This window comes from Myripristis murdjan, chromosome 17 (genome assembly GCF_902150065.1).
Source record: "Myripristis murdjan chromosome 17, fMyrMur1.1, whole genome shotgun sequence".
NCBI classification, from domain to species: Eukaryota; Metazoa; Chordata; class Actinopteri; order Holocentriformes; family Holocentridae; genus Myripristis; species Myripristis murdjan.
Window position 1 is genome coordinate 19,561,881 of NC_043996.1, and position 27,229 is coordinate 19,589,109.

Sequence of the window (27,229 nt, forward strand, 5' to 3'; positions counted from 1 at the left end):
TTCAAAGTATTTTTTCCTAAATTTAATCCTTCACTGATGTACAAAAACAATTTCATGTTCTCTGAAAAATAACAATGGCTGTTGATCTCAAATGCATAATTCTCCTATGTACATAGCATGTACGTAGATTTTATCCATGTATTTTCATATATACAAAGCCTATACAGGCCAGGGCCATATAAAGGGAGATACTACAGACTTATTGCTTAACTAGATGCGCTGCAAGTTAGCTTATACACTCTCTACATTAAACTCCTTGTACATTATCTTATAGGGCGAGCACTACTTCACATTCTATATGCATACAAAAGTAAGACGGTAATAAATTATTGCACAAATGTTTATACAGACAAAAATGAGCCTAAGTTGGTATGCTGTGGTGATAATCACATAAGATTGAAATATGGCTCAAAATTGCCGCATGAAGCTAAAATACTTGCTTGGACAAAATTTACATCCGTTTGAAGTTCGACTCGGGTCATACTGAGGTTGTAACGAGCACTTACACACACTTGGCTCTACAACAGGTTTCAGACTTGTAATGTGGGTATCACTGTGCTTCATAATTGTATTTCTAAACATTGCATTAGAGGCCAAGCTGGATTAAATGCACTCAGTGTCATATATAGGAGAATATGTAACATTTTATGAAAATATTAAGGGTGTAAATATCTACAGGCCAAGTACATGTGTGTGCGTGTATGTGTGTGTGTGTACGGGAGTGTATGTGTGTTCTTGTGTGTGTATGTGTGGTGTGTGTCTATGTGCTCTGTACAAGGTACCTATAAAGATTCATAGATGCCTTGATTCTGTACAATAGCCGGTGATTTATCTTCCTCCACTGTGAGCTCGACTCTCATTCCTTCATCATGCTAGAAATAAGTCAAACACAGTAAATTCACATAGCAGATGATGTGGAGGCAATTCATACATTTGAATGATGCATTTTGTGTGAATTATAAAATATAAAGAGACTGACAACCTATATTGCCCTTGTCAAATCAGCCCCTATAAAGCCAAATAAGGCTACATGTGCAGAAGGTTATAGTAATGGTAATTACAATGTGCTTCGCCGTTTTTCTGAGCCCTGTAGTACCACTACGCTTGGCCACCAGGTGCACCTCTGTAAGCTGCCTTGGTCCTGGGTGTGAATAGGTAGTTGTTTCAAATGATACTTTTATGGGTAACACTTTTAAATTACCATCATTAAAAATGGTAGATTTAAAGCGTAGTCCACAGTTATTTTCAGTTAACAAACAATGGCATGAAAAATTAATGTTAATATCGTTGCACATATTACAACATTTTATATACTATCTTAATTAATTGTAAATGATTACCAATTATTGATTGATTATTTGTAAAACATCTACAACACTTCAAAGAGGGACCAGATATTTTTTGTTAAGGGGTAATATTTTATTTTATTATTATTATTATTATTATTATTATTAATTAATTAATTAATTAATTTATTTTTTAACAGCCTATCTATAAACGGGATTTGGATGGTTATTATAAAGTTGCAACTGATGTGGTAGATAGTTAATAAATACTATGTAGAGCATCTTCAAACATTATTGGGATGGCTATTATAAAGTTGGATACTTTGGGGATATTTTTAATTAAACTGATGCTTGAAACGTCCAACAGTCTGTGTCGGCTTGAACCCTGGAATCACCATATTTATTAACTAATTATTACAGGCAGTAGTGGCAACTTTATAAGAGCCATCCAAATAATTTTCATGTATTAAAAAGTATTTATTAATCATTTAACAAAGTATTATAATAATCAGCTGCAACTTTATAGTAGCCATCCAAATACTGTTTATAGACAATCTATAAAACAGTTTTTAGTGTTATACAATATCTGGCCCCTCTGTTACATTTGTAGATGTTTTGCAATTGATTTCTTAAAGGTTTACAAATCACTTGGTAATCATTAAGAAATATCTGATATAGTAAAAAAAAGTTATAATGTGTTCAACAGTAAACTGTTAAACAGTACTGTGTAATAAGGAAACATTAATTATCATTTCATTGTTTGTCAACTGTAAAATAACTATTAACTAAAGGTTAATTAACAATCAATTAACCATTTATTAATGATGGCTATTATGAAGTGTTAACCTTTTGTGTGCTCAGCAAAACACTTTTCCATCTCTTTGCTTCTTAACACCTTGTCTTTATTTTTTCAGCCTTTAGTTCCCTCCGGTTTTCCACGTGTGTGGCGTCTTTTTCTCCCTGTGTTGTGTAGAGTCGTGTTTACAGTTTGGCATGGAGAATCAATTACGTGTCAGAGTCCAGACCAGATTTGAGCACGGCGGGCAAAGTGCCACACGTCACTCATTCAGTCACTCTCTCACTCTCTCTCACACACTCACTCACTCACTCACTCACTCACTCACTCATCCACGCTTAAATAGGCAATGTAACAATTTAAAACACAATACCAAGTTGTCACATCTACTCACTCACTCACTCCCATAAACTGCAACAGTATTACAGACAGAGATATCTAGGCTGGAGTTGGAGGTGAGAGTGACCTCTACAAATGTATGAAACTTCAACAATCATGAGGCGTCTCTGTATTTAACACTGGACTGTTCATCAGCCCCTCCGATCATTCTGATTGATCCTCAGGATCGGCGGGGCTTCCTTCACACTCGTGTTCTGATTGGTCCTTGTTCGGGGACGGACTTCCCTGTTCTTTCCCTGGCTCTGATTGCTCTGGCTCAGGAGTGTGGTGGGAGGGGTCATAGTCACAGGCCAGCTCTGATTCATCAGTGTGGGAGGGGCTGCATTCAAATGTAAACTCCGACTGATCCTCCGTGAAGGAGGGGCTCTCCTGGAGCACTAACTCCGATGATGGATTCGTGATGTTGCCGGGGCTGGTTTCAAACTCCAAGTTTGATTGGTCCGAGAAGTCGACCGGGATCTCTTCGTATGGGAGATCTGGTTGGTCCTCCACATCGGGAGGGGTCGGTTCCCGTGGCAACGAGAGCCCTCGGTGGCGGATCCACAGTTTATGAAGCTCTGTTACCTCAGCTACGCTTGTGCTGTTCCCACTGTCACGGAAACTGGCCAATGGGGGGCGCACTTTCACTCCAGCCGCCGTCACTGAGCCCTCTATGGCCTTGCGCAGCTGGAGAGACAGCAGGCCAGCAGCCGGGAGGAAGAGATAACGAGGACGCAGAGCCATGGAGAGTGAAAAAAAGGAAAGAAAGGAAAAGAAAAGAGAGTGAGAAAGGGTATTAACACTGAAAAAGAACTGCCAATATGCATTTGCAGATCTCCAAGTTAATGGAACGATTAATAATCTCTGAATGAGACTGTGATTAATAAGCACTAACAACTGCAAGATCGATACACATGCGCACCTCTTTGAGAGAAACGACTCCAACAAGACGGCCCGTGCTGGTCACATAGGCATGGTCCAGACCCAGCAGAGAGAAGATGGTGTGAGTCTGCGGGGGAGCAGAGACACATTATTCAGACGAGACATATTCACTGCATCGACATTGATATGGAGTCCGATGACGAGAGACTGAGCGAATCAGTTTACAATTAGGTTTAGAGTTTGGATTAAAGTTAGTAAGTGCACCAAAAATACACTCACAATGAAATGAAAACTGGCCTCTCATCTGTCAAATTTTCCATATCGTAATAAAGCAATAAATGCCAATTTATTTTTTATTTTCTTGTATTTTTAAATCCAAATGCTATTGCTTTGAGTTCCGAGAAACCAGCATTGTCTTTTGATGGGTACCTCACACCATACCAACAGATGCAAATTAAAATACCAGCCAATGATCCTGTCACAATCCCACCTCTCTGCCTCTTACACCAAACAAAACTGTCTCTCTGTTCCTAAATACTATTGCATCGCTTCAAAGTTTTGAATGATCCCTCCCTGTGCAATGTGCCACCTCAATATCCTAAACACATTCAATTAAAGGAGCAAGATGCTCTGCAAATTCCATTCAATTCAATCAACCCATACCGATAATTTTTGTGATGAACATGCGGCAAGATTTCCAGTGTGCCGAGGTTTCCAGTCTGCAGTGATCTTCACTCTCTCATGGCATCCCAATACCAACCTCTGAATTCATAATCATTTCATTAGGCAGAGTTTGTCGATGTGCTTCAGCAGCAAATAGTTCCCAAGAAAACTCTTTTTTTTGTTTTGTATTGTGGACTTTAAGAAATATGCCAGTTCATATGAAATTGGCCACATGCCTCAACTGAAATCACAGTGCAGTTCAATGTGCATAAACACCTTCAGCATAACACCCCGACTCTGCCATGTTCTGCACACACACGGTCATGTAAACATACGTCAGCGTTACTACGTGGTTGAAGGAATACTGCCTATAGGAACCAAACCCCTGGGTGTACAGAGGTGAGAATGGTATCGAACATCTTGTCTCAGCCTAGTCATAAAAAAAGGTATTTTGCCCAAAACGTTTCGAGTATTTCTTTGAGGCTTTCTCTCTGATACTTCACCTTATGCAGGGACGTCCTCTCTACCAGCTGGAAGGGGGCAGGGTCGATCTTGCAGTTCTTGAAATCCACTGGCATATCCAGCTGCTGCTCCTCCCATTCTGCTATCTGGGACAAACGGGATGAGGATGGTCGTCAAGAGATTTTGAAACGGCCAAGTGTCAAACTGTAACACTCCATATTCTATATTTTTGTCAGTGTAGCTCTCACCTCCGCGGTGGTCATGTCATCTTCCACTTCAGGAGAGTCCTGAAACCATTCAAAGGAGAAACTGAGGTACATAAAACCATACATGCATAAAGATATCTGACTGCACGCGTTCACACCGCTATGTCAACAGTATACCGCTGTGTACGCATTATACAGGGCAGCATCTGAGGAGGACAGATCTGGGTTTTTTTTTTTTTTTGCATTAGTATGCATGATAGGGACAAGCAGGGATGGCAAGACAAATATAAAACAGTAAAACGCCACAAGATGTGTAGATGAGGAAAGAGAGGACAGGTTTATATAGAGATCATTCTTCACTAGAGATTCAAGGAAAAGGCTAAAGTAAAATGTGTCCAACATTAGCCTACTCTTATTTTGGGCAAACGGTGTCCCAAGTATGCACAAAGTTATTTTGAGAACACTGTTCCATGTTTGCCACACCAATTACAGCGCACCACAAAATATACAAAAACGCAATTCATTCCACAAGGTCACAATCTAAACCATAAAATGAATTATACATAACAAATGTTCAAAAAAAGCACCCACAAAGCACACACTTGGCAAGTCGTGTCAGCAGGTTTAGAATTAATGTTGATGGACCGTTTTCTACACTCAAAGTTGAAAGGACAATTTTCCCTTTACCTTCCCCTTTCCAATTTACCTACCTATCTCTCTCTCTCTTTCACTCTCTGTCTCTTGCGCTCTCTCTCTCTCTCTCTCTCTCTCTCGCTCTCACTCTGTAAAGCCACTGTAATGCTCTGGTTGGTAGCTAGTGCACCACAAAGATATTGGTCCAGCACTGACTACTGGCTTGTCGCAAGGCAACGGTTACTAAGCAACAGTCTCTAGGCGCCAGACACTCTTACCGCCATGGAGATCCTCACTCGTTTGGGCTTGGGCTTTCTTTTTTCAGGAGGAGCCGGCCCAGCCGAGCTCTTCCAGCCAGGGAGAGAAGGGATCAACATAGCACAACGTTAACACAGCGTCAGAGATACGGCACACTTTTTTTTTTTTTTTTTTAACCCTTTTCACGGTGTTACCGCAACATTGAATCCCAGCCTGACTCAAACAGTTTGGGAGAGAATCTGTGGCTTCGGCACAATGTTGCTGAAAGGGTATAATTACTATGCCAAGGATGAAGGTGAGGTTACAAGAAGCTGCACGAGAAACCCAATGTTGATGCAACATTGGACAGAAGATATCTTAGATCTTAGAGAGAGGCAATGACTCACAACAGTGTTAACCCTTTATAGGGCAGCTCATCCCCACAGTTTGGGTAATTTCAGCCTTCAGAAATATTTTACTTGTATTGACTCTCTTCTTGGAGCTGGAGATGTGTCAAACATAACCTCAAAAAAAAAAAAAAAAAATTAGATTTGTTTTATCTGAATATTCAAAACTGGTCAAGTTTGCCGTTATTACATTTTAGCCATCTCAAGGCAGTGTGATATCACCTATAATAATAATTATTTGATGCTCATGTGCGCTCAATGAAATTGAAAGTGAAATTCATTCGTTTTGTATTGCCCAAATTATCATGAGTGATGGAATGATTTTATTTAATAAAACTGGGGTAAATGAAATTATGCTGGACGCAGATATGTCAGCGTGCTTGTTGGATCATTTGCAGACTTAATTGAAAAAGCATGGGCTAAAAGAAAGATGGTTTTGTAAAGATAAGCCTCTGCCAGGATAGGAAATTTACTGCTATTATTATTATTTCTGTGGGAATTTACTGATACTAGTTTTTTTTTTTTTTTAAGTAAGACATGTAGGGCAGAGTATCAGAATGTATCTGCTGAAATGTGTTTATTGTTGATGTACAGAAAGGAGTTTGTTATTTGTGGTGACGGCACTGGAAGCTGAAACTGAAATGTTTCGCTGTATCGGTGTCATGTGATCCAATTAGGAAAAGCCGACTGATGTGGCATGACACGTAAAAAATAAAGTCATTAATTGATTCATTGATTCATATCATAACCAGTCAGACAGTAACTGTAATAGCCATGGCAAACTGTATGTTGCATGTTAGTTGACGAAACTATAAGAATTCACATACAAACCGTGGTTCCTCAGCTGCACAGTTGAGATACATATTTTACTAAGTTTAATGAGATTTTTTTCCCCCATTGGAAGCTGACCTAAAGCTACTTGTCTATATATATCAGAATTTTTTCCCCCTCAAAAAATATTTTAGAGTGTGCCTGTTAAAGGGTTAAACAAAAAGCCAAGGCCACAGCATGAGGTGATGATCACACGGACGAGGAGGAGGAGGAGGAGGCGGATAGCGTGTACGTGGACTCAGGAGGAGCACACACACTCTCCCATACATGTCACACACGTCCACTTGCACCCATGCACATACATGTTAATTACATACATTCGTTCACTCTTTCTCCTCTCTTTCTCTGTCTTAAGCTCACCTCCAGCAGCTCCGTCTCGTGGTCGGCACAGGAGAGAGTCTGAGAGCCTTAGAGAGAGAAAAAAAAATGTAGCCAGAGTTATGCCCATCTGTTTTCACTGGTGTATTTCCAATGAATCTGACTTCTGACCTTTCTCACTCAGTCAGTTCTCAGTATCCCGGTATTTGTGTGTGTATTTTTGCAGTGAATGAAAGTACATACTGTTTGGTGTCTCTGTGTCGCTGATGGCTGACACAGTTTTCAAGGCAGATTTCAACGGAAGCTGAACATTGGACACAGCTGGGCTGAAGGAGGAAGACTCCTCTGTGGAAATCTACACGGAAAATATATTAACAAAGGCAGCCAGACACAGGCGCAAACACACATACAGGCATGCACACACACATGAAAACCACACCCAACCACACAGACGGACAAAGAAAGAAAAAGACGGATACGAGACCGTGCACGTACACAAACATGTGAAAGCACAGGCAAAGGCACAGACGACAAACACAAAGAAGACGCGTGTTAATGTAAATGCACACTGCAAAAAAAAAAAAAAAAAAAAACATCCATCTTAAAAAGTCATTTCGTCTCAAATTGAGTCTTAAAGTCTTGTTTTAAAACAAGTGAATCAAATCTGCCAGTGGGAATTAGTTAATCCCACTTATTTCCAATGCGGTTTGACTTTGTTTGGGGAATTTTTCTTGGAACAAGTATAAATACACGTCAGAAACAAGGAAGAAAAGTCACACTTGATTTCAAGAAAATTCTGGAAACAAGTTGATTAGCGCTGGAAACAAGTGGATTTATCTCATCCTACAGGGAGATATTTTTTCCACTTGTTTCAAGAAAAACATTTAACACTGAATGTGAGACTAAATGACTTGTTAAGATGGAAACTTTTCACAGTGTAGAAAAAAATATAGATCTATACAGTGTAGAATATGTGAGCACTTACCAAAACGCACTGTCCCAAATCCATCTGTGCCATTACCTACTGCTACATGCCTTACACATGCAGTGCCTGATCAACTTAGTCTACTGCTATTGCTCTAACCCAACCCACGGCAGACTTGACCCCAGCCCAACCCCTGGTGTCCCCGCACGCCTCACACCTGTTGGGTGCTCACCAGGAAGCGGACCCCTTGGCGGGTGTTGGTGTTGGTTGTGGCGTTGATGTGGGCGTGGGTGTGGGCACAGGGCGAGCTCGGGGTGCTGTCAGTGGCGAGACTGGGCAGGTGATCGTGGGTGCCGTTGTCCTGGGCGAGCTGCCGCAGGTGCTCCAGCCTCCGCTGCCGTCCCAGCTGGTGGGAGAGCAGAGACTGGAGCTGGGATCGCTCTATGGAGCCCAGCAAGATCATGGAGTCTACAGGAGAGGGGAGGGAGGAAAGACAGAGAAGGTAGAGGGAAAAATGACAGGAAAGGAAAGTATTGAAGAGAGGAGAGAGAATGAAAAGAGGCTGTGAGGGAATGAGATAAAGGTTAAAAGCTTCCAGCGAAAAAAAAAAAAAAGGTGAGAGGCTCAGAATAAATGTTGTAGTAATGAGGAGATATAGTGCATTGAAAAAAAATGTCTATGTTAATGACATTTAGGCTTGCATTCAGTGATAAAATAGTATGTTCCTTGATCCCTTAAACTCTTATTTTTTCTTAGATTTCCCCTAAGCAGCTTCAGAGTAAAAAAAAAAACAACAAAACTTTTCCCCCTTTATTGAATGAGAGTACCACATACATATTCTTTATTGAAGCTACCTGACACTTATATTGAGAGAAATATTCAAATCCGAGACGCTATTGTTTTCTGGCCTTTACAACAAATAGAAAATATCTAAATGTCAGACATATTTGGTATCTTTGGGGACCTTGGGGAATGAAAGTTATGTGGGTTTGAACAAAACGTGCATTTGTCATGACACACCCACAAACGGGACGCGCAGAGGTTGAAAAAGTTAACGTAAGTGAAAAAAATTGTTAAGTTAAAAAGTTAAGTTTGCTTTCCAGAGTTGCCTCAGTATCTTGAAACAAGTGACAGGATACTCGGTCTAGTTTGAAATAAGGTGAATCACCCCACCACTGAGGCAGGGTCCCACTGGCAGGTTTTGTTTTAAATTATTTTAAGGAAAATGAGATTTTAAAACCCAATACTAGACTAAATGAATTGTTCAGATGAGTGTTTTTTTTTTTTTTTTTTTGCCATGCTCTTACCTCTGGATTCGACCAGGGCCAGTGTTTTGAGCTGACCTGTCAGCAGCACCTCTTGCAGGTCCCGATAGGAGGAGGTTAGAGTGATGAAGCGCACATCCCTGACCATGATGTCCTCCACACGGATATTATACTTCCTGAAACATGGAGGAGGAGACAATAAGGGGAAAGGGGGGTTTGGATCAGGGGGGTTTGGAAAAGAAATGGATGGGGGATGATTCAAAGGAGGGGTGAGAATGGGAAATTGAGGAAAGATTGGGAGGAAGGATTGTGAGGGTAACAGAAAACAGAAGGTGAAACGAGATGAAAGGGAAGCAGAGACGAAAACACGTGAAAACACAGAATCACAGAATTACAGGGCATAGCCTTAGCATTCATAGAACTTAGTAAGCGAGTGGTTTGACCTGGTATTAAAGGAGTAGTTCACCCAAAATACAAAAAAATGTCCCACTTTTCTATGTTGCCAGATAGTTTCTGTGTCATTTGTGAAGTTGCCAGTCTGTCACAATCCTCCTGTGTCCACGCACCTCAAAACAAAAGGACTGAATGGGTTCCATTGTTAAAACTGTAAAAAAAATGTATATGTGAAAAAGCTCTTTCCAAAACACAGGTACTTAGCATGGCCCATGGGGGGCAAAGAGTTTCATTGGGATCTATTTCCTGTGGAATAACACCAGCAACCTTCATCTATCCGCTCCCAATGAGAACAAATTCAGGGCAGTTATATCTGTGTCATTGTTTTTGGAAAGAGCTGTCGCTGCTGAGTTTTTCACGTGTAGATTTTTGACATTTTCCCCTCGCCATATAACACAGAAACTAACTGGATGGATGGACTGCACATTAGGGCTACAGTAAGAGGGCTAATATCTTTTTTTTTGTTGTTTGTTTTTTTTGTTTTTTTTTTTTTTTAGTTTTGGGTTCTTTTAAAGACTCACTCATGATGTCCCATGCCCAGTTCAGGCAGGTATGGTAGTTTCTTGATTCTGATGATGGAGTCGTACAGGGAGGGCTGGAGCGACTGGGCGACGGCGTTGGCCAGGATCACGGCGATCATCACAGGCAGAATGTGGGAGATCTGACCGGTCAGCTCAAACACTATCACCGCTGTGGACACAGTGTGTGTGACCGCTCCAGACAGGGCTGCGGCACCTGTGAAGGAAGGACGGGAATAAAACAAAACGACGGAAACTATTGGTCCTTTGGGTCTCCTTAAAGTCATATCTGTACAGGGCAGGCTTAAGGCAGATTTTTAACAGAAATACAATCCCAGCGTGTGATGCAGGCAACCAAAGCCAAACGATTTTCTGCAGGATGTCATTCCAGTTCGTATCATTTTATGTCATCATGTCACACTAACCAGTGAGTCACAGCCGTGGCTGTTTCATATTTAACGATTTTTTATTTCACCTCGGCCCAAAATGTAATGTCCAATTTAAGTGGAATCCATTTTCCCCAGTCACATTCTATAAGCTAGCGTGAAGTGATAAAAATGTTTTTTTATTATTATTGCACTGGCGATGCTTTCAATCATGGGGAGAGCGGAAAAGCCCAAAGTAGCCTGAATATAGGGCATTATCAGCATAAAGCAGACTCTGTGTTATGCGTAATGGTGAATTAAGGTACAGCAAAAATAACTGAAGACCATGTGCTCACCAACTACAGCGTAGCCACCAGGGACTATAGGATACACACTGCCGTCAGCATGTATACCATCAGGAAACATGGCTGCCATGATCTCACCGACCAGTCTGCCAAAAGCTGCACCTGTCCATCAAACATGGGGATTCAGCAAGAAGAAACAGGAAAATTTTTACGGTTTGAGCATAAACTGTTAATAAACACACACAAAGAGATTTTACTCACCAATGAGGAAAACTGGCATGAATGCCCCGCATGGGACAGGCATGGTGGTGGCCACAGCGGACATCCAGAACTGATTAAGGAGACAAGCAGAGAGAAGAAGTGTGTGTGTGTGTGTTTGTGTGTGTGTGTGTGTGTGTGTGTGTGTGCGAGCAGGACACGACATGAAATCAAATCCCGCAAATCCCAATCTAAATAGCCTACCTTCATGATGATGAAGAGGATGAGCGTGATGAAGACGTTGACCTGGGGGTGCTTCCAGGCGTGGGAGTGGCTGATGTAGTCGAACTCCTCGGCCACGCCCTGACGACACCACGTGCGGTTGTCAAACAAGGCGACCAGAGACTCGTGCTGCGTCAGCTGAGGGGTTGAGGCAGAGGATCACAGCTCTTTAGGTCAGCACTGCATCAGACCACAGCTCCAACACAGTAACAACAGCAGCCTAAAATGTTGCCATCTCCTTAAAGCCAATAGCTTTCCCTTGCTCGTGTGGATGTTTAATTTTTCCCAGGGCGTTACATTCCCTTTTAATGCACCATTTTCAACACCAGTTCAGGTATTATTTACTGTACAGTGGACGTGTAATTTCAGATTATGCATTTTTGTTTATTTAACAGACATGATGGATATTATGGACATCAATATTCTTCTTGTATTGAGGGAAAACAGAATTGTGTATGTTATGTTTTGCATGTTTTTCACGCCAACTCTAATGATAACTTTGTTAATATTTTGTAACGCTAATAAAAAGCTGCGTGACCACAGATACGCCACCTCAGATATTATGTACTGAACACTGACTGTCAGGAAATGCATTTTTTTGTTAATATTAAGAGATACTGAAATTCTTTTTATGCCTATGTTGTGTTTTTTTTAAGTATATAAGAATGAGTATAAAATATCCATTGCAGGAACATAAGGCCCGAGGAACATACTGATTCTTGCTGAAGAAAACAGCCATATTTAGAAAGATGACTCGACCAATATTTAATTCTTCCCTGTGTTTAGCAGTTTACTGATTGTTGTTACACAGTGTAACCACGGAGTGATACTTAAAAATGGGTTTTGGCAGCAGAAAGTCAGGGAAAAAAGGACACGCTAGGCTTTTACTCTCATACAGATACATTACACCCACGGAAACTGAGGAAAATCTGTCAAACTAACTGACCTTAATGACTCACTCTCAGCTGATCACTTGCTTACAGTTCTGTTTGGCCTTTTTAGTACATTTTGAGCGTTAGTAAGAGGGTTGGGTGGGTGCAAAAAAAAAATAAATAAATAAATAAATAAAAATACTGGAATAGAATAATATATAAATCCTGGGATGTGTTGCCTCCCACAGCTCTGCACTGAGAACTCACACAGCTTGACTTTTCTTCTGCTGGTTTAAAAAAAAAAACAAGAAGAAGCAAAAGATGGGTGATGCTCTGTACTCCTTATTTCCTTGTGCACTAACATAGGCCACAACGTGATCTAAATCTGTTCTGCATATATGCTGTTTATTTACTGTACTGGTGACGTTTAATTTATGATTATTTTAAGCAAGGTACCATATTGAGGATGAAGAAAAAGTAGGCCAAAAGTAAAATGACCAAAAGTGAGCGTGAGGAACATACCGTAATTTCCAGACTATAAGCCGCTACTTTTTTCAAACTCTTTGAATCCTGCAGCCTAAACAATGATGCCACTAATCTATAGATTTTTACGGGCTAACAGCCTCCAGGAGGATAAATAAGTGCGGCCTATATATGTACCATTTTTTTTCTTTTTAAATTTAGTTGGTGCGGCTTATATTCAGGTGCGCTCAATAGTCCGAGCATTACGGTAAATGAACGTATATGATGTTGCTGTTGCATGCTGTGTGCACATGCTGAAGAAACAAGCTTCTGTGATATTCCACATCAGGAAGCATTACATAGCTATATTGTTGTCAAACCAGGAGGAGAGGTAACCCTGCCACTTGGAGCCAAATCTCAGTTGAGCGTTTAAACTTAATTAAAGAGGAGCTTGCATGCTTTCAAACTGCCATAAAAAGTGCGAAGGGGTTGTATTCTCTGACCTGTCCGGCCATGAACTGTCCAAAGCCTGGCGGGAAGGTGAGGGTGGAGACGAGCAGGGTGACCAGTGCGGGATACACCAGACGCCTGACAGGAAGAGATGGGCTGTAGGGTCATTAATGGGTGTGTTTCTCAAACTGTTTGTGCGTGCTTGTCTTCTGTGTAAAAAGACCCAATTTACACTCGGCATTTATCAACATTTATCTTGAAAGTCAATAAACTTCTGGCCAACAAGAAATATTTTGATTCTCTAAATAGCTTGTAAACGTGTCCCTTAAGTGCTAAGACATGGCTTTTGTGCCATATATAGACAATGCAGTTGTAACTTTTACTTGCACAGGGATTTTAATGGCAAGATATAGCCTTGGTGCTGTTGTACTGGACTGCATTTTATTGAGAGGTGTTTCCAATATTCTGTCTCCCACGTGTATAGAAATAGGGAGGACAAAAAATACCAACACCTCTCAATATAATGTAGTCCAGTACAATCCCTCTGCAAACTACAACCTCAATAATAAACACATAATTAAATTTACACATTCTCCACAATGTCAACAAAAACTGAACGTTATAAACTTCCTTAAAAAGGTAGAATTTATGGCAGAGCTGTTGCACTGAACTGCATTAGACTGTACAGCTGGACCTAATAAAGTGGCCACTGAGTGTTTAAATAATGCACAGTATTCATGTTCAGATACTCACTTCCTCAGCAAGAACTTGTTAATGGTCTTCTGCTTCCTCATGCACTCCACTATCAGCCGGTTCAGGTAGACAAACAGAGCACCACCAAAACCGCAGGCAATCCTGAGGAGAGAGGCAGTGCAAAACATGTTGTGTCTGTTGGAGGTGAAACAGAAAAACATCCCTGCCATCACACTGCAGTACTCTGACTAACCCCTTACTAAGAAATGCTTGGGCCCATAAATTAATCACAGCGGATTTGAAATGAACACCATGGCTGTGCCCGGGAAGTTGGTCATTTTTACAAGCCTCTTTGGCAAGTCGTCAACTTGTGTTAATTTGCTTCATTTTTTCTCCATCAAAAAAAGTACTTTGGTATCACAGAAATTAAATTTGGCAAGCAGTAATCTGGATTCAGCCTCCACGTGTAATCAGCAGACTAAAAAGTTCATTTCATGCCCCATTCATCTATTAGTAAAGCAACCGTCAGAGAGCTCAATAGGAATGTGAAAGTGAAAGGAGAGTAGAAGGTGGAGATGAAAGAGAGTGAACAGCGTCAGATCGCCTCAGACGCCAGGCTGTGTGTGTGTGCGTGTGTGTGTCTTTGTGGGCTGGGGGGGGGGGGACATACTTACCCCAAGATGGCAAACGCTGGCAGCTCCTGAAGGTCGAATGGGAAGTCCAGGCGAAAGCGGGTCTTAAAGAGCGCTGTGATGGTCTCTGAGAAGAAAATTCAAAAATAAAAAAAAACAATAGTTCTCACATTGTGCTCAATACAGAGGAAGGTAATATGCCTGTCTGAAGAAATGAAGGTGACTTTTTAAATAGTGAGTCAACACAAGAAAATTTCTGCTGTACTGTTCTCTAAGAATTGAAACTTTAAGGCATGCTGTATTTCTGGCCATGCCAAATCAGTGATGTCATGGCAGGTGCTTCGCCATTGGTTACGCTTGATTTGGTGCCCAGTTTGCCCGATTTTTACATAAGTGGCCGTGGGAGGTAAACCAACAAATTAGAGTATAAACTGTCAGCTTGTTTAGAAATAACATGATGGTGCAGTCACATATATTTTTCTATGCATCAGATTCTAAATAAAAATGTGTTTTACTGACAAACTTTTTGGATTGAAATCCAAAGTCAGATGGGCTCACACTGCTCAAAACAAAATTCCTTATCCCTTGTTGCTGACTGCCATGTAATTCACGCTGTTCTTGTTTGTGATCTCTCTGTGACGTTTCCACCAGCCTTCTCAGAAACGCTGGTGGAAACCAGGGTGATTTTAAATTGAGCTCTAACTTTGCCTACCCTGGCACATTTGGCACACAAAATAGAGTCCGGCCACCGACAGCTGATGCAAAATACCTGCTGTGACATCACTGATTGTGTGTGGCCAGAAACACAACATGCCTGAATGTTTCAGCCCCTACAGAGCAGTGCAGCAGCGGGTTTCCTCGCATGTGTGCCTTAGAGCTGACTCCCTCTTCAAAGGTGCACGGTGGAAAATTGCCGAGAGCTGATTTGTTGATTAAGTGAGGACCATTAATAATAATTACGATAGACTCAACGGATTTAATATGTTGAATGAGCACGTAATTTGGAGTTGAGTCTACATGGTTCAATCATCAGTCTGAGCCTCTGATAAATTACATTCTTATTCCACATATATTGAGTGTATATGTATATGTAATGTATATTATTATTAAGCATTTCTTCTTTATTCGCTAGTGACAGTAGAGAGAGGGGATGACATGCAGGAAAATGGCTTAGGCCTGAATTGACCCCAGGCTGGTAGAGCTCCATATGTGGTAACGAGCTCTACCAGGTGAGCTAACAGGGCGCCCCCTGGTGGACTTGTAAGTCTGAGGCCATGTGCAGACTGCATGCAAATCAGATTTGTTTTCTACAGTCAGATCTTTAAGACAGGCTGTCCGCACTGTTGTCTGCAAGAGATCACATTGGATTTTTGTGTCCACCAGTCTATCTGCACGGGTTGCTTTGGTAACGAAGGAGGCGTCAGTAACTACATATGAAATGCACAGAGGCCTCCCCCACACAACGCCAGCAGACAATTTATTTCAGCCTTGGCTGATGGACTGTTGTTCTCTGTGTTGTTCTCCATACCGCTCCGCTAGCAGCAGTATGGATTCAGCTGCTCTGATGCACCTCCCTCACTCTGGATTTGACGCTGTCATTACATTTCAGGCTCCAAGTGACGCAAAAAGACAGTTTGAATACGATTTAAGCAGCCAGAGCGTCTGGACTGAGATTCAAGTAGAAATATGATCAAAATCACATTTCAAAGATGAGTTTTTTGGCTTTCCAGACTTTGTATATGCCACAAAAAAAAAAAAAAAAACAACAGAATTGGGCTGGCAGTCTGAACAAGGCTTTAGAGTGTTATTTGGCTCACGAGTAACGCTTCTTTCTGGTGCTTACCTTCCTCTTGGTTCCAGACCGCCAGCACTCTGAATATGAAGGCACTGAAGGTGGCAGCAAAGAAGCCCCTCCAGTAGTTCCTCACCGCGAAAAACGTTGAAGTGACCTCAATACTGAACAGCACCCCTGCAGTGTGCGCACACACACACACACACACACACACACACACACACACACACCAATCCCGGCCACACATGCATGGATGCACACACGCACCAATTACAACAGCACTCTTTATCTAATTAGCCATCGCATGCCATCAATCAGAAGCTGTGGTCGTGTCGTCTTACCTCCAATGGGGGCAGCGAAGCAACAGCCCACACCCACCGCGCACGCCGCCGACAGCATCTCTGTGTTCCTCAACTCGTTCTGTCAGAGCAGAGGCAGGTAGACACAAACAGGCAGACAGACACACACATGCACACACATCCATGCATTCAAGCCCATATACACACACTCAAATCCAAACAAATATAAACATACGCACACATACACACACACACACACACACCCTCAAACCCATCCACAAGTGACAGCCAAAATATACAACAAAATACAGACAACAAATACATTTCACATGAGAGAAAAATAAACTAAATCAAGTGTTTATAAATGCAAAGGGTCACCGTATCGGTGCGTTTGACATTCGATGGAACGGCACATATGGGCAGTGCAATACAGGATGCCATAATTGAAAACCAGGACTCAATGTTCAAATCATGGAATGAGATGTTTGTATGGAACCAAAGGCGACACAGATCGATGCCTTGGCGTTATGGCTGGCTGAACAACAGAATCAAAGGCAGCGCAGACAAATGGAATGGCATCAATCTATCACCGCTTCAGAAATGGACAGCATGGATTATTCATGTAGATGAAATTGGCAATAAAAGAAACTATCTGACTCGTGCATTCATACCTTGTTTCCCTCAAAGGGCTCTTCCTTTAGCAGTAAAAGTGGAAAAGACAGAAATATGGGTGAGTGCTACCCGTCCAGACGCAGAGGTCTTTATTTCCTGGAAGACATCCAATTTATTATCATCGCCCCACAAAATCAAATATGGAGCAAATGGGCTTTGGCACACCGAGTCTTGATTCCACAGCGTACTGAATTAACATTTTTCCAGAGTGATTATGTTTAATGTCCACGTAGACAAGCCCTTGTCTATTTGAGTCTCTCTAATTGTGCTGACGAGTCTCTTTCCTGCACCATTTCACATCACTCTCCTCCATCTTCCTCCACACTGGGTGTTGCTGATGCTGTTGGTGCGTGGAGGAGAGCGGCGTACTGTCCAGTGCAGAGTTAGACAGAGGCCCGGGGTGAGTCTCACATGAGTGGAGGTGAGAATGTGCCCTAAGGAATGGCAGAAAGTCAACACTTGGGATAATGCATTTAGACTGTGTGTGTGTTTGCATGTGTCGTTGTATCTCTATACTTTTGAGGACCACACGTCCTCACAGTGATAGAAAGACGCTGACAGGCCTTCCAAGTGGGGTAATTTTACCCATCCTGACTTTTTTAAATGGTCAAGACGCACTGAACCGGCTTCAAAGAACAAGCACAGACCGAGACAGCAAGCAGATCACTTTGCGCCCCCACATGTCTTCTTGAACGCATCACACAGACTACAGCTGGTGGTCGACATGCAGCACATTCTGCAGCTTAGGCCTTGGGATCAGGGTTAGACTTAGGATTATCTTTCAAAACAGTTAACGGCTAATAGAAAAATCCACCCTAAAAAAAACTTGAACACTACTGAAAAACAGCTACTGACGATGTACCTTGCATTGACTCGTACAAATCTGTTGTTTAGCAGTGTGTGTTTGTTATTCCCAAGGACAGCTGCCACGACTTAGGTGACGCGATGGCATGCCAAGATATTTTCAGTGCAGCATCAATGGAGTCTGATATCACAAATGTTTTGAGGCACCTAAAACAGCTGTAGCAAATGCCAGCTTTTGGTGTCGGCCCCTCAGAGTCAAAGAGAAAGAGCTTCTTTCTAGACTCACATGTATCCAGATTAGCCGCTGCCATACAATAATCATGAACTGAGAAATCCATTGCTGAGGGGGCAAAGATAAAATTTCCAAAAATCCACTAACAGCAAGGTCCACAGATCATAATGTAATGCTGCCACAGCACGTTATGGTATGAATAAGGGTCACAAACCACTTTTTTCCTAGAAAAAAACGCTTCCTAAGTTATTATTATTGCTCTCTCCACCTGCACATATAACTCACAGCTGAATACAACACGTTCCGGCCTGTTCTCAGGGAGTTGTTAAAAGTTTTTCTGGGAAATGAAGGACATGTTCAATTGAAATAGAGGTAGGCAAGGCAGGTTGAGGGCATACCAAATTAAAAAAAAAAAAAATGACATTACTTCAACAAAATAACTCCTGTAATGCACTGAACACCACAGACTGGTGACATATAGGGTGGATTTTCCTTTAAAGGTTTGGGTTACAGTCAGTGATGGTCCTCAGAAGTATAGTAATACAAATGTGTGTGTGTGTCTCAGTGTGTCTTCCACTATTCCTGCGTGTGTTATGTGTTATATGACCCTCACCATGTACGTCCCACCAAAAAGAGCAGCCATGAATTTGCTCAACAGAGCGGCACACAGGCTGGCGACATGAACAAACGGGCCCTGGGAGAGAGAGAGGAAGAGGAGAGATAGAAGGCTGTTAGCCGACAAGCCAATGGCCACGCAGCTGAGAGCATATTTTAATGAATGGCGCTCTCCCCATTCAAGACCAGGGGACATTATTCACATCACTCCCACAATGGAACCTGCTCGGATTCAGATTCAGACAACTTTATTACCCGTAAGAATGGAAAATGCAAGTCTTATTTGCAATGCATCATGTTTTATTTGCACAGCCAGGAGTTTAATGAGACCAGAAGAGGCAGGATTATTATTCGCCGATAAAAAACTTCAAGAATAGTCGGCGATCTGTCAAGTTTTATTTGTACAGCGAGGGCTGAGACTGGGACAGAAATAGAAGGTGTTCTACCTCCTTCCCCAGGGGCATCCCGCTGCCCAGGGCGCAGGTCAGACCGATGACCTTGGCCACAAATGTCTTAAACGTCAGGTACTCCTTCAGCACCACTCCTCTCAGGATGGTCTTCATCTCGGGAATGCCTGAACCTTGGAAGAGGAGAGAGAATGAGGTAAGAGCAGGGCGGAGAGCTAGGTGATAAAGAGGAGAGGAAAGTCATGTTGGAAACCAAAGAGAGAGAGAGAGAGAGAGAGAGGGATGAGAGGAGCAAATGCCTGGTAGATGGAGAGAGCTGTGTTTGATATGAATGTTTTCTGTATGAGAGTATCGTCAGGGGTATGTTTGACTGATTTTTTTTTTTTTTTTCGCTTGATTGCTTTTCCTAGATCAACAATTCACACACACACTCCCATGATTATATGACCTCTAAATACATGCACGTGTCCTTGCGGGCCTTCTGCTGCATTATAGAGTCAATTACGTTAGTCAAACACTCAAATGTACGCATGAATGAGGAATACGCATACATATGAATATGCATAAAAGGGTATCTGCGTGTGTGTGTGTGTGTGTGTGTGTGTGTGTGTTTGTCTTACCCACAGCCTGTGGAGCCAGTATCTGTGTGAATCCTGCTGAGAATGTGATGAGCACTACAGGGTAGGTGACCCAGGCAATGTACTGTAGAAGCATGTTACTGTCCAGTCCACCGTACATCCACTTCTGTGCTGCACACACACACACACACACACACACACACACACACACACACACAACCATATAAGTAGCTATGCCATCATATCAGGGCACGAGGCTCGGATTTACAGTTATACAGCTTCAACACTTGTTTCCCCATTTATCAAGGGTTATCGGTTGTGAGCAGATTCCCTGATTTGCTCTCCTCGTTTGCAGGCTCGTCTGCTTCACCCTTCCCTCACCTTCTCTCCATCCCTCTCTGTCCCCCATCCCCCCATCCACCCACCCTCCGTCATCCATCTTTCTTCAATGTTATCAGCGGAAGTTGGCAGTCGCAATGCCATTCATCATTTAGCTCTCTCTTCCTAACACATTTACCATTTAATATTTGCTTTGTGTTCCTTGCTCCCCCTCTCTTCTCTCTCTCTCTCTCTCTCTCTCTCTCTCTCTCTCTCTCTCTCTCTCGCTGGCACAATTTTAATTTCACAGGCTAAAACTATGGCTAAAAGTATTCATCAGATTTTTCCAGGATGAAGACAAAGACAAAAAGTAAACAAAAATGAACCTCTGTCGACAACAACCATGAGGAAATATCAGAAGATTTTTTTTTTTTTTTTTTTTTTTTTTGTCAACAAATACAAACGAGATGAGAATGCAAGAAACAGACAAATGAAAACAGAAACCCTGAGCTCTGGGTGGGGGGGAACAGACATGGGCAAACTTTACTTTTGATATTGCGCACAGGGTAAAAGCAAAAGCTAAATACAAAATGCAAGAAGCTATGATGAGGAATGCAGATGAATCTATGTATAAAGGTGACCACAAACAATTTTACAAGAAATTTACACAGGAAAAAAAAGATCAAAAACTTGACAAAAAATAATAATAATAATAAAATGGACAACTAATGTGATAACTAAAATGCATTATTATTATCCTTGTTCTTGTACTCAGCACATAGATCATATCTTTATGTTTTATTAACCTGAGAAAGGCTGAAGGACCCAAACTTTAATAAAATATGCATAAATGATCCATATTTACCTTTTCAGGGAGGCATAATGATTTCAGGGGATTTTATTTCTTGTACTCCATTTTATTTATTTTTTTTTTTTTGAAAGCCAGAAATCCCAGCAAAGTAATCAGTGAGTCACAGGTACTGATCAACAACCCTATCACTCTGCCAAAGCTGTATTATGGTCATTATGAGCTATGGGGCAGTAAAAATCTTGCTTATTGTCTCTTTAAAGATTAATGAGAAGCCACTTTGTTTAGCTACTGCTCATGAACTATATCGCTTGGTGGAAAAAATGTTTAATTGTTATTATTAATATTTAATGATTACTGATCTTTCTGCTTTACACCGTGCCAGACAACAACTCTTAACTGTTCGCTGTAAAACAGACTCTCTCGTTGCTTAATTCTCTCATGTTCGTTGCGGCCTCTGTTGTTTCTCACAGTGCTCAGAGCTCTCGGTCCTACCTTCCTGGCAGAAGGCGATGGCGTAGTCCATAACCCAGCTGACCAAGGCCATGAGCAGCCCCAGCAGGATGAGGAAGATCCAGTCCTCCCCAACCCGCGAGATCAGGAACTTCTGACAGCGAGACGCGCACACTTCAGGCACAGAGAGACAGAGAGAAGCACAGGGAAAATGAGAGAAACATAGCACTTTCCAACGTGAAACGCGGTGTAAACCGAAAGAACAAGGAGCGACGGAGAGGGAGCGAGAGAAAGAGGCGATGGGAAGCCGAGGGAGATGGATGGAAGATTTTCAGAGATGGTCAAAGACAGCGATACTGCTGGGGGGAAAAAAAGGAGTATTCGCATGCTGTTTGGAAACAATGATGATTCAGTGTCACACGAAATTGCATATGAATGGGGTGTAAAAAAAAAAAAAAAAACAACTATACAGCCTATCTACCATGTGGGAGTCCTCAGTGAAACAGCAGTAATTAACTAAAAGCGAGTGGTGAATATTGTGTGTGTGTGTGAGAGAGATGGAGAAATATCACAATGCTTTATATCCATCTATTTAAAATATGAGAATACAGAGACAAAAGGAAAACTAGGTCATGGTTATAAATTCTACTATTACATTATAATCTATAACTCTGAGCTAGGTCAGCTAAAAGAAGCATCGCTGGACTCATTTCTTCTCTCTTGTCTGCGGACACTGCCAAAGCCTGGAATTCACTTCAATATCCAGACCATTCATAGATGTGTCTGTCCCTCGAGAAGCTATAAATGTGCTACTAACACATTTTGCTGGATCCATATTTCATAAAAAAAAAAAAAATGCTAAAGCGGAGATGCCTCAAACTTTATTATGAACGTGGCCCGCTTGGAACTCACACGGTGAAGTTCACCGTGGAGATATCAGTCAGAGAGTCTGTCAGGTTTTGGGAGAGAGAGCGAGAGAGAAACTGAAAACGTGGCGAGACCGGAGGTGAGGGGGGAAGAGAGAGAGAGAGACGGAGAGAGAGAAAGAGCGAGGCAGCGATGAGACCGAGCAGCAGGCGTCGCCGTACAGGATTCAGGTCACAGGGGGGATGCTGAGTCTCCCAGGGGGCACTGGGGCACAACTGTGTGCATGACGGGGAGGGCAGCTAGGCCGCCTGCTGGACGGCAAGTCGCATGTGCACGTTTCACATTAAGCGCGCACACATGCATACACCCGGATTACACATTCACACATACAGCCAAATATTGCATATTGGAAAAAATACTCAAATCCTTTAATACCATAATGGAAAAATACTCCAGTAAAAGTCCTGCAATTAAAATGTTATTAAAAATCAATAGCAGTACAATAAACACACTTACTACAATTAACCCATATTTTACATCTCAACAAACCATTTTACAAGTCAAAATCCTTTGAGTTTCAAACTTGAATTTTGAAACACCCACTTTATAATGTTCTGCTTGAGCTGCTAACAAAATCATCACCGTTCATAAACTGCAAATCTGATGACTGGCTGTGTAAAGGAAGCGTTTCCCCCGGGGACTATTTTCCCTGGAGGGAGGACCGTTTCACTTTGCCCGATTTCAAGCAATAAAAACACAACAGTGCTGCTGCTTTTAGGAAAACTAATGTGGAGGACTTTATCACTGTGATGGAATGCAGGTGTGAAGAGAGTGAAAGTTCATTTTCATATTGCACTGGAATGAACTGAAACCAGTGGCTGGATAAAAGGTATGAAAAATGACATCGGGGTTATAAAATAGGGCTGCTTGCTTCGGAAAAAGATCAGCAGAAACATGAAATATGTACATTTTCTAGATATTATGTTACACATGCAGACTCACTGGCACCGTCTTTTAAGTCTGAAAAATAAGAGCGGTCATTGTGAAGAATGGCTCCTCTCACAGTGTGAAATTATTCATGCTTTAAGGTGTAAAAAGTATTTTAATGTTATACATCTCTCTGCTCTATGTGCTGTTGGCTTGTTGCAAATCTCACAAAGCAACATATTTTACATTTTGCACAACCTCAAAATTATAGTTGAGTAAATGCGCTTAGTTACTTTCCACCTCTGATATTTACACTCTGATGCATTACATTTCAAAAAACCAATATTCATGCATGCTTGTTCGCTGACATGCTCTTTTCTAACAGCCACAGTTATTATTTCTGTATAGCACATTCACATGAACAGCTTCACTCCCTTTTCTTTTTCCTCTCGCTCGCTCTCTCTCTCTCTCTCTCTCTCTCTCTCTCTCTCACACACACACACACACACACACACGTACACACATCTTGTCTGGCACCTATGAAGCAGTCGTTTGCCCAGTGCTTCCGTGTGCATCTTGGCTTGCGCTCACATCCGCAGGCTCAGTGGCATTCACAGATGTCTTCTCCTGATCCAGTAATAAAATCACACTCCTTGCCAAACAGTTTCTTCACCTCTGCTAGTCCTGTATTGCGTCACCTGATAACAACTACCTAGACAGGACGATGGAAAACATACAACATGCAGTAAAAAATAATGTGAACATGCATGAAATAATGCAATTGTTGCTGTTTCAGCGTACATAGTCAAACTTGCACTGCAGCCACACATCCGCTCAATGAAGCGCCAAAACTTCATGTGTCGCTGTAAGTCAACTCCCATTCTTGGACCGATTCGCAGACAGAGGTCTGCGAAATGTCAGCTATAAACTCCCAGAAATATTGGAGATATTATGGCCTCCGTGAGTCATGCAATAAGAGGATGAATCAGGCTATAGTCCACAATAACTCAAAGCAGCTCTGCAAAATAAACACCTTGGCAGAAAAGCAGCGGTGAGCAAGAGGGCTGACATGAGCTGAACCGTGTCACATGTTTTTAGCTCTCCGTCACGATCGGCAGCGGAGCCTTTGGCTGTGTGTGTAGGCAGCACTGTTCAAAAGCTGTGGCTCTGGTTACTGAGCACAGAACTGAGGCACATTCTCGTAGCCCATCTCCCACAGAGGTGATGTTCCCACACACACACACACACACACACACACACACTCTCTGATACTCCCACTTCCGCCAATCTGAGGACGCTTTGGTAAGTGGGAGTGTTGCTGACCAGGCTCTCTATAACATATCACATAACAAGAGTACAGCAGAATCCAACCAGTATTGGAGCATCCGTCTAAAGGTCTGTCTGAAAATATAAAATCCTACTGCAATGCACACAGACACACACACACACACACACACACACACACACACACACACACACACACTGAGCACCCAAATCACTTCAGGTCATAATCTCAAAGTGATTGTTTTAAATTGCTTCCATTACAGCGAGCGAGTGCAGCTAGTCTGATATAGTGTGGCTATCACCTGTGGCGCAATCTATAAACCTTTAATCAGATCACTAGTCACAAGGGCAAAGAGACAAAGACAGAGAGCCCTGGGAAACCAGCCACATTGGCTCACTTGAGTGTGCAAGTACGTCTAAACACACACACTCTCTCTCTCTTTCTCTTTATCGCTCGTACTCTTTCTCTCACTTTGTCTATTCTTAGCGTGAGGGAGATCCGCGCTCCAGCAGAAAGAGAGGAGGCGCGGTCTGAAAATGTAAAAATGCCAAACTAAAGATAACAAGGTACAAATCCAGCTCAATATGCAGAAATTACTCACAACTTATTTGTTAAAAAGCTCTTCAACTCTTGCAGAATTTGCCATTAAAAGTTCATGCTGCTTTGTTCAAAGCCACAGAGCCTTTATTGTAAATTTTAGTGTAGATCCCAAGATTTCCTTTAATATGTCCTCATGAATTACAGGGAAATGTGTATAAAATGATGCACTGGACATCTAGATATCTTCTATTCGAGGTAAAGCTGCACCGATAAAACAACGGTATCTTGGCTTTGAAAACTTCACTCAGTATAAACATGATGTGGCTTCAATGAGGCGCCACAACCAGCAGGTGCAGCATATGTATGTGACGCTGTTGTACAATATGAGGAAAATGTTTTGTTTGTTTGTTTGTTTGTTTTTCTAACTTTGAAGCTACTTAAGGGGAACCTGAAGGGTAAATCAGTTCAGGGAGTTAAAAAATGATATTTAGGTTTAAATGACCCTCATCAAACAATCAGAAACAGGAAAAGGTCAATTCAAGTGGTGGAAATATATATATATATATATATATATATATATATATATATATATATATACATCTATTTCCCATACAATGTCTGCACTGGAAATTTTACAGGTACAGAGAGTGAAGGAGGTGGCCACAACTCTGATCAGTGAGAAAAAGAGAAATGAAATGAGAGGGGAAGGAATCATTTTATCTATGGAATGTTTCTATTTTTTGTCTTTAACTAAACGTGTTGCTACTATTTTGGCTAGGCCAACTGGGGACTGAGACTAACCTGGATACGTTAAGGTTAAATACAGAGTAAAATAATACACACACACACACACACACACACACACACACACACACACACAAACAATCTGTCTCGTCATTGCTGTTGAGTGCATCAGTCTAAGAGGAGCTCTCTTCTGGTGCCACTCCCTTATCCGCAGCGATCTGGAAAGACTAGACATAAAATAATGTGACAGTTCAGATCAGAGTTCACCTCTCTCTCTCTCTCACACACACACATACGCAGACTACACACACACACAAAGCCAAACAAACATCTATACACAAGGCATGCACGCACAGACATGCACACGGCAGGCCAGTGGCAGCCAGCAGAGGGGGTTGTCTTTATCTGACATTGAGACAGCCCTGTTGGCTGGAGGTCATTGCACAGATCAGTCACATTTAATCGTGTTCACATCCTCCCATGAGTCAGGTAGCCACACTGGTGTTCTTTAAGAAGTCAGTGTTTTCACACACAACTTTCACGCTTGCTGGAGCACTGCAATCTGCTCCACAAGGCTGCTTGAGGCTGCCCACACACACCGTAGCCTCTTTTGTTCATGAGCACTGCACGTCTTTCGTCTGCTCCTCGTCTGGCCTTGAAAACACGTGCACCTACAGTACACTACTTGTGCATTTTATCTCCGAATGAGGTTGGTTTGTTTGGTGATCAGTACTTACTTTGGCACTTAGCACATGGGTCTTTCTCATACTCCAGCAGGTCCGCAGCACGGCTGCGAACGCTGGTGTTCCTCCGCAGCCCCCCGCCATCCCGCACTCCTCCGTCCCGTAGGCGGGCCGCTTCCTCTTTGGCATACACACCCAACTCCTGGGTGTACCGCCCATACATCTGAGAGAGAGAGAGAGAGAGAGAGAGAGAGAGAGAGAGAGAGAGGGGGAGAGAGAGAGAGTGGAAAGGAGAGATCGAGTTTTTATAAGGGCAATGAAAACACCAGGCAACAAGGGAAATATATGTTCAGTCAACAAAAAAAGCTGAGGATGGTGCAGCCTCTGAATTCCCCTCTTGAATGATTCATATGGCATCAGTACACAGTAAAACTGGTACTCATTTCCTGGAAGACACTGTGACAGAGGTTCAAACCTGTGTCTCTTGCAGAGTAAAGGGAACAGAGGGAGTCAGCAGATACACTGCGTGCATCACCACACCTCCACACAACAGGCAGTTACTTCCAAGTCTTCACCGAAAAAAGCATCCACCCCTCAGCTTTGACTCAGCCGTCACATACCATAGTGTAATGTCTTCCCTTCAGACAAATGAGCTCACTGCAAGCTCCACCTTGTCAGCGCCTAGC

The 27,229-nt window shown here is 42.2% G+C and overlaps 1 protein-coding gene across 1 annotated transcript; it reads right to left on the bottom strand.

The window, feature by feature from the left end:
- Positions 1–34: 34 nt before the first annotated feature.
- clcn2a (chloride channel, voltage-sensitive 2a) lies at positions 35–27,203 on the bottom strand. The gene is made up of 25 exons (XM_030074583.1): positions 27,019–27,203; positions 26,598–26,766; positions 21,540–21,671; positions 19,961–20,089; positions 19,380–19,513; positions 18,932–19,012; positions 17,282–17,305; positions 16,653–16,731; positions 16,363–16,488; positions 14,562–14,646; positions 13,948–14,049; positions 13,248–13,332; positions 11,393–11,548; positions 11,192–11,261; positions 10,982–11,092; positions 10,264–10,477; positions 9,332–9,465; positions 8,257–8,492; positions 7,343–7,454; positions 7,142–7,188; positions 5,585–5,653; positions 4,716–4,754; positions 4,509–4,613; positions 3,383–3,469; positions 35–3,147 (listed from the first exon to the last, which is right to left on the bottom strand). Exons 1-25 carry the CDS (start codon positions 27,073–27,075, stop codon positions 2,626–2,628), a joined length of 3,105 nt encoding a protein of 1,034 aa, XP_029930443.1. The 5' UTR covers positions 27,076–27,203; the 3' UTR covers positions 35–2,625.
- Between the last annotated feature and the right edge of the window lie 26 nt (positions 27,204–27,229).

Excerpts from the sequence above, each read along its gene's own strand:
- clcn2a (XM_030074583.1), bottom strand. The coding sequence starts at position 27,075 with ATGCACGCAGTGTATCTGCTGACTCCCTCTGTTCCCTTTACTCTGCAA. Across the intron at positions 17,306-18,931 it reads TTTTTGGTGGGACGTACATG|GAAGAGCCCTTTGAGGGAAA; the intron begins GTGAGGGTCATA and ends TTACTGCTAAAG. Across the intron at positions 3,148-3,382 it reads GAGTCGTTTCTCTCAAAGAG|CTGCGCAAGGCCATAGAGGG; the intron begins GTGCGCATGTGT and ends CTGTCTCTCCAG.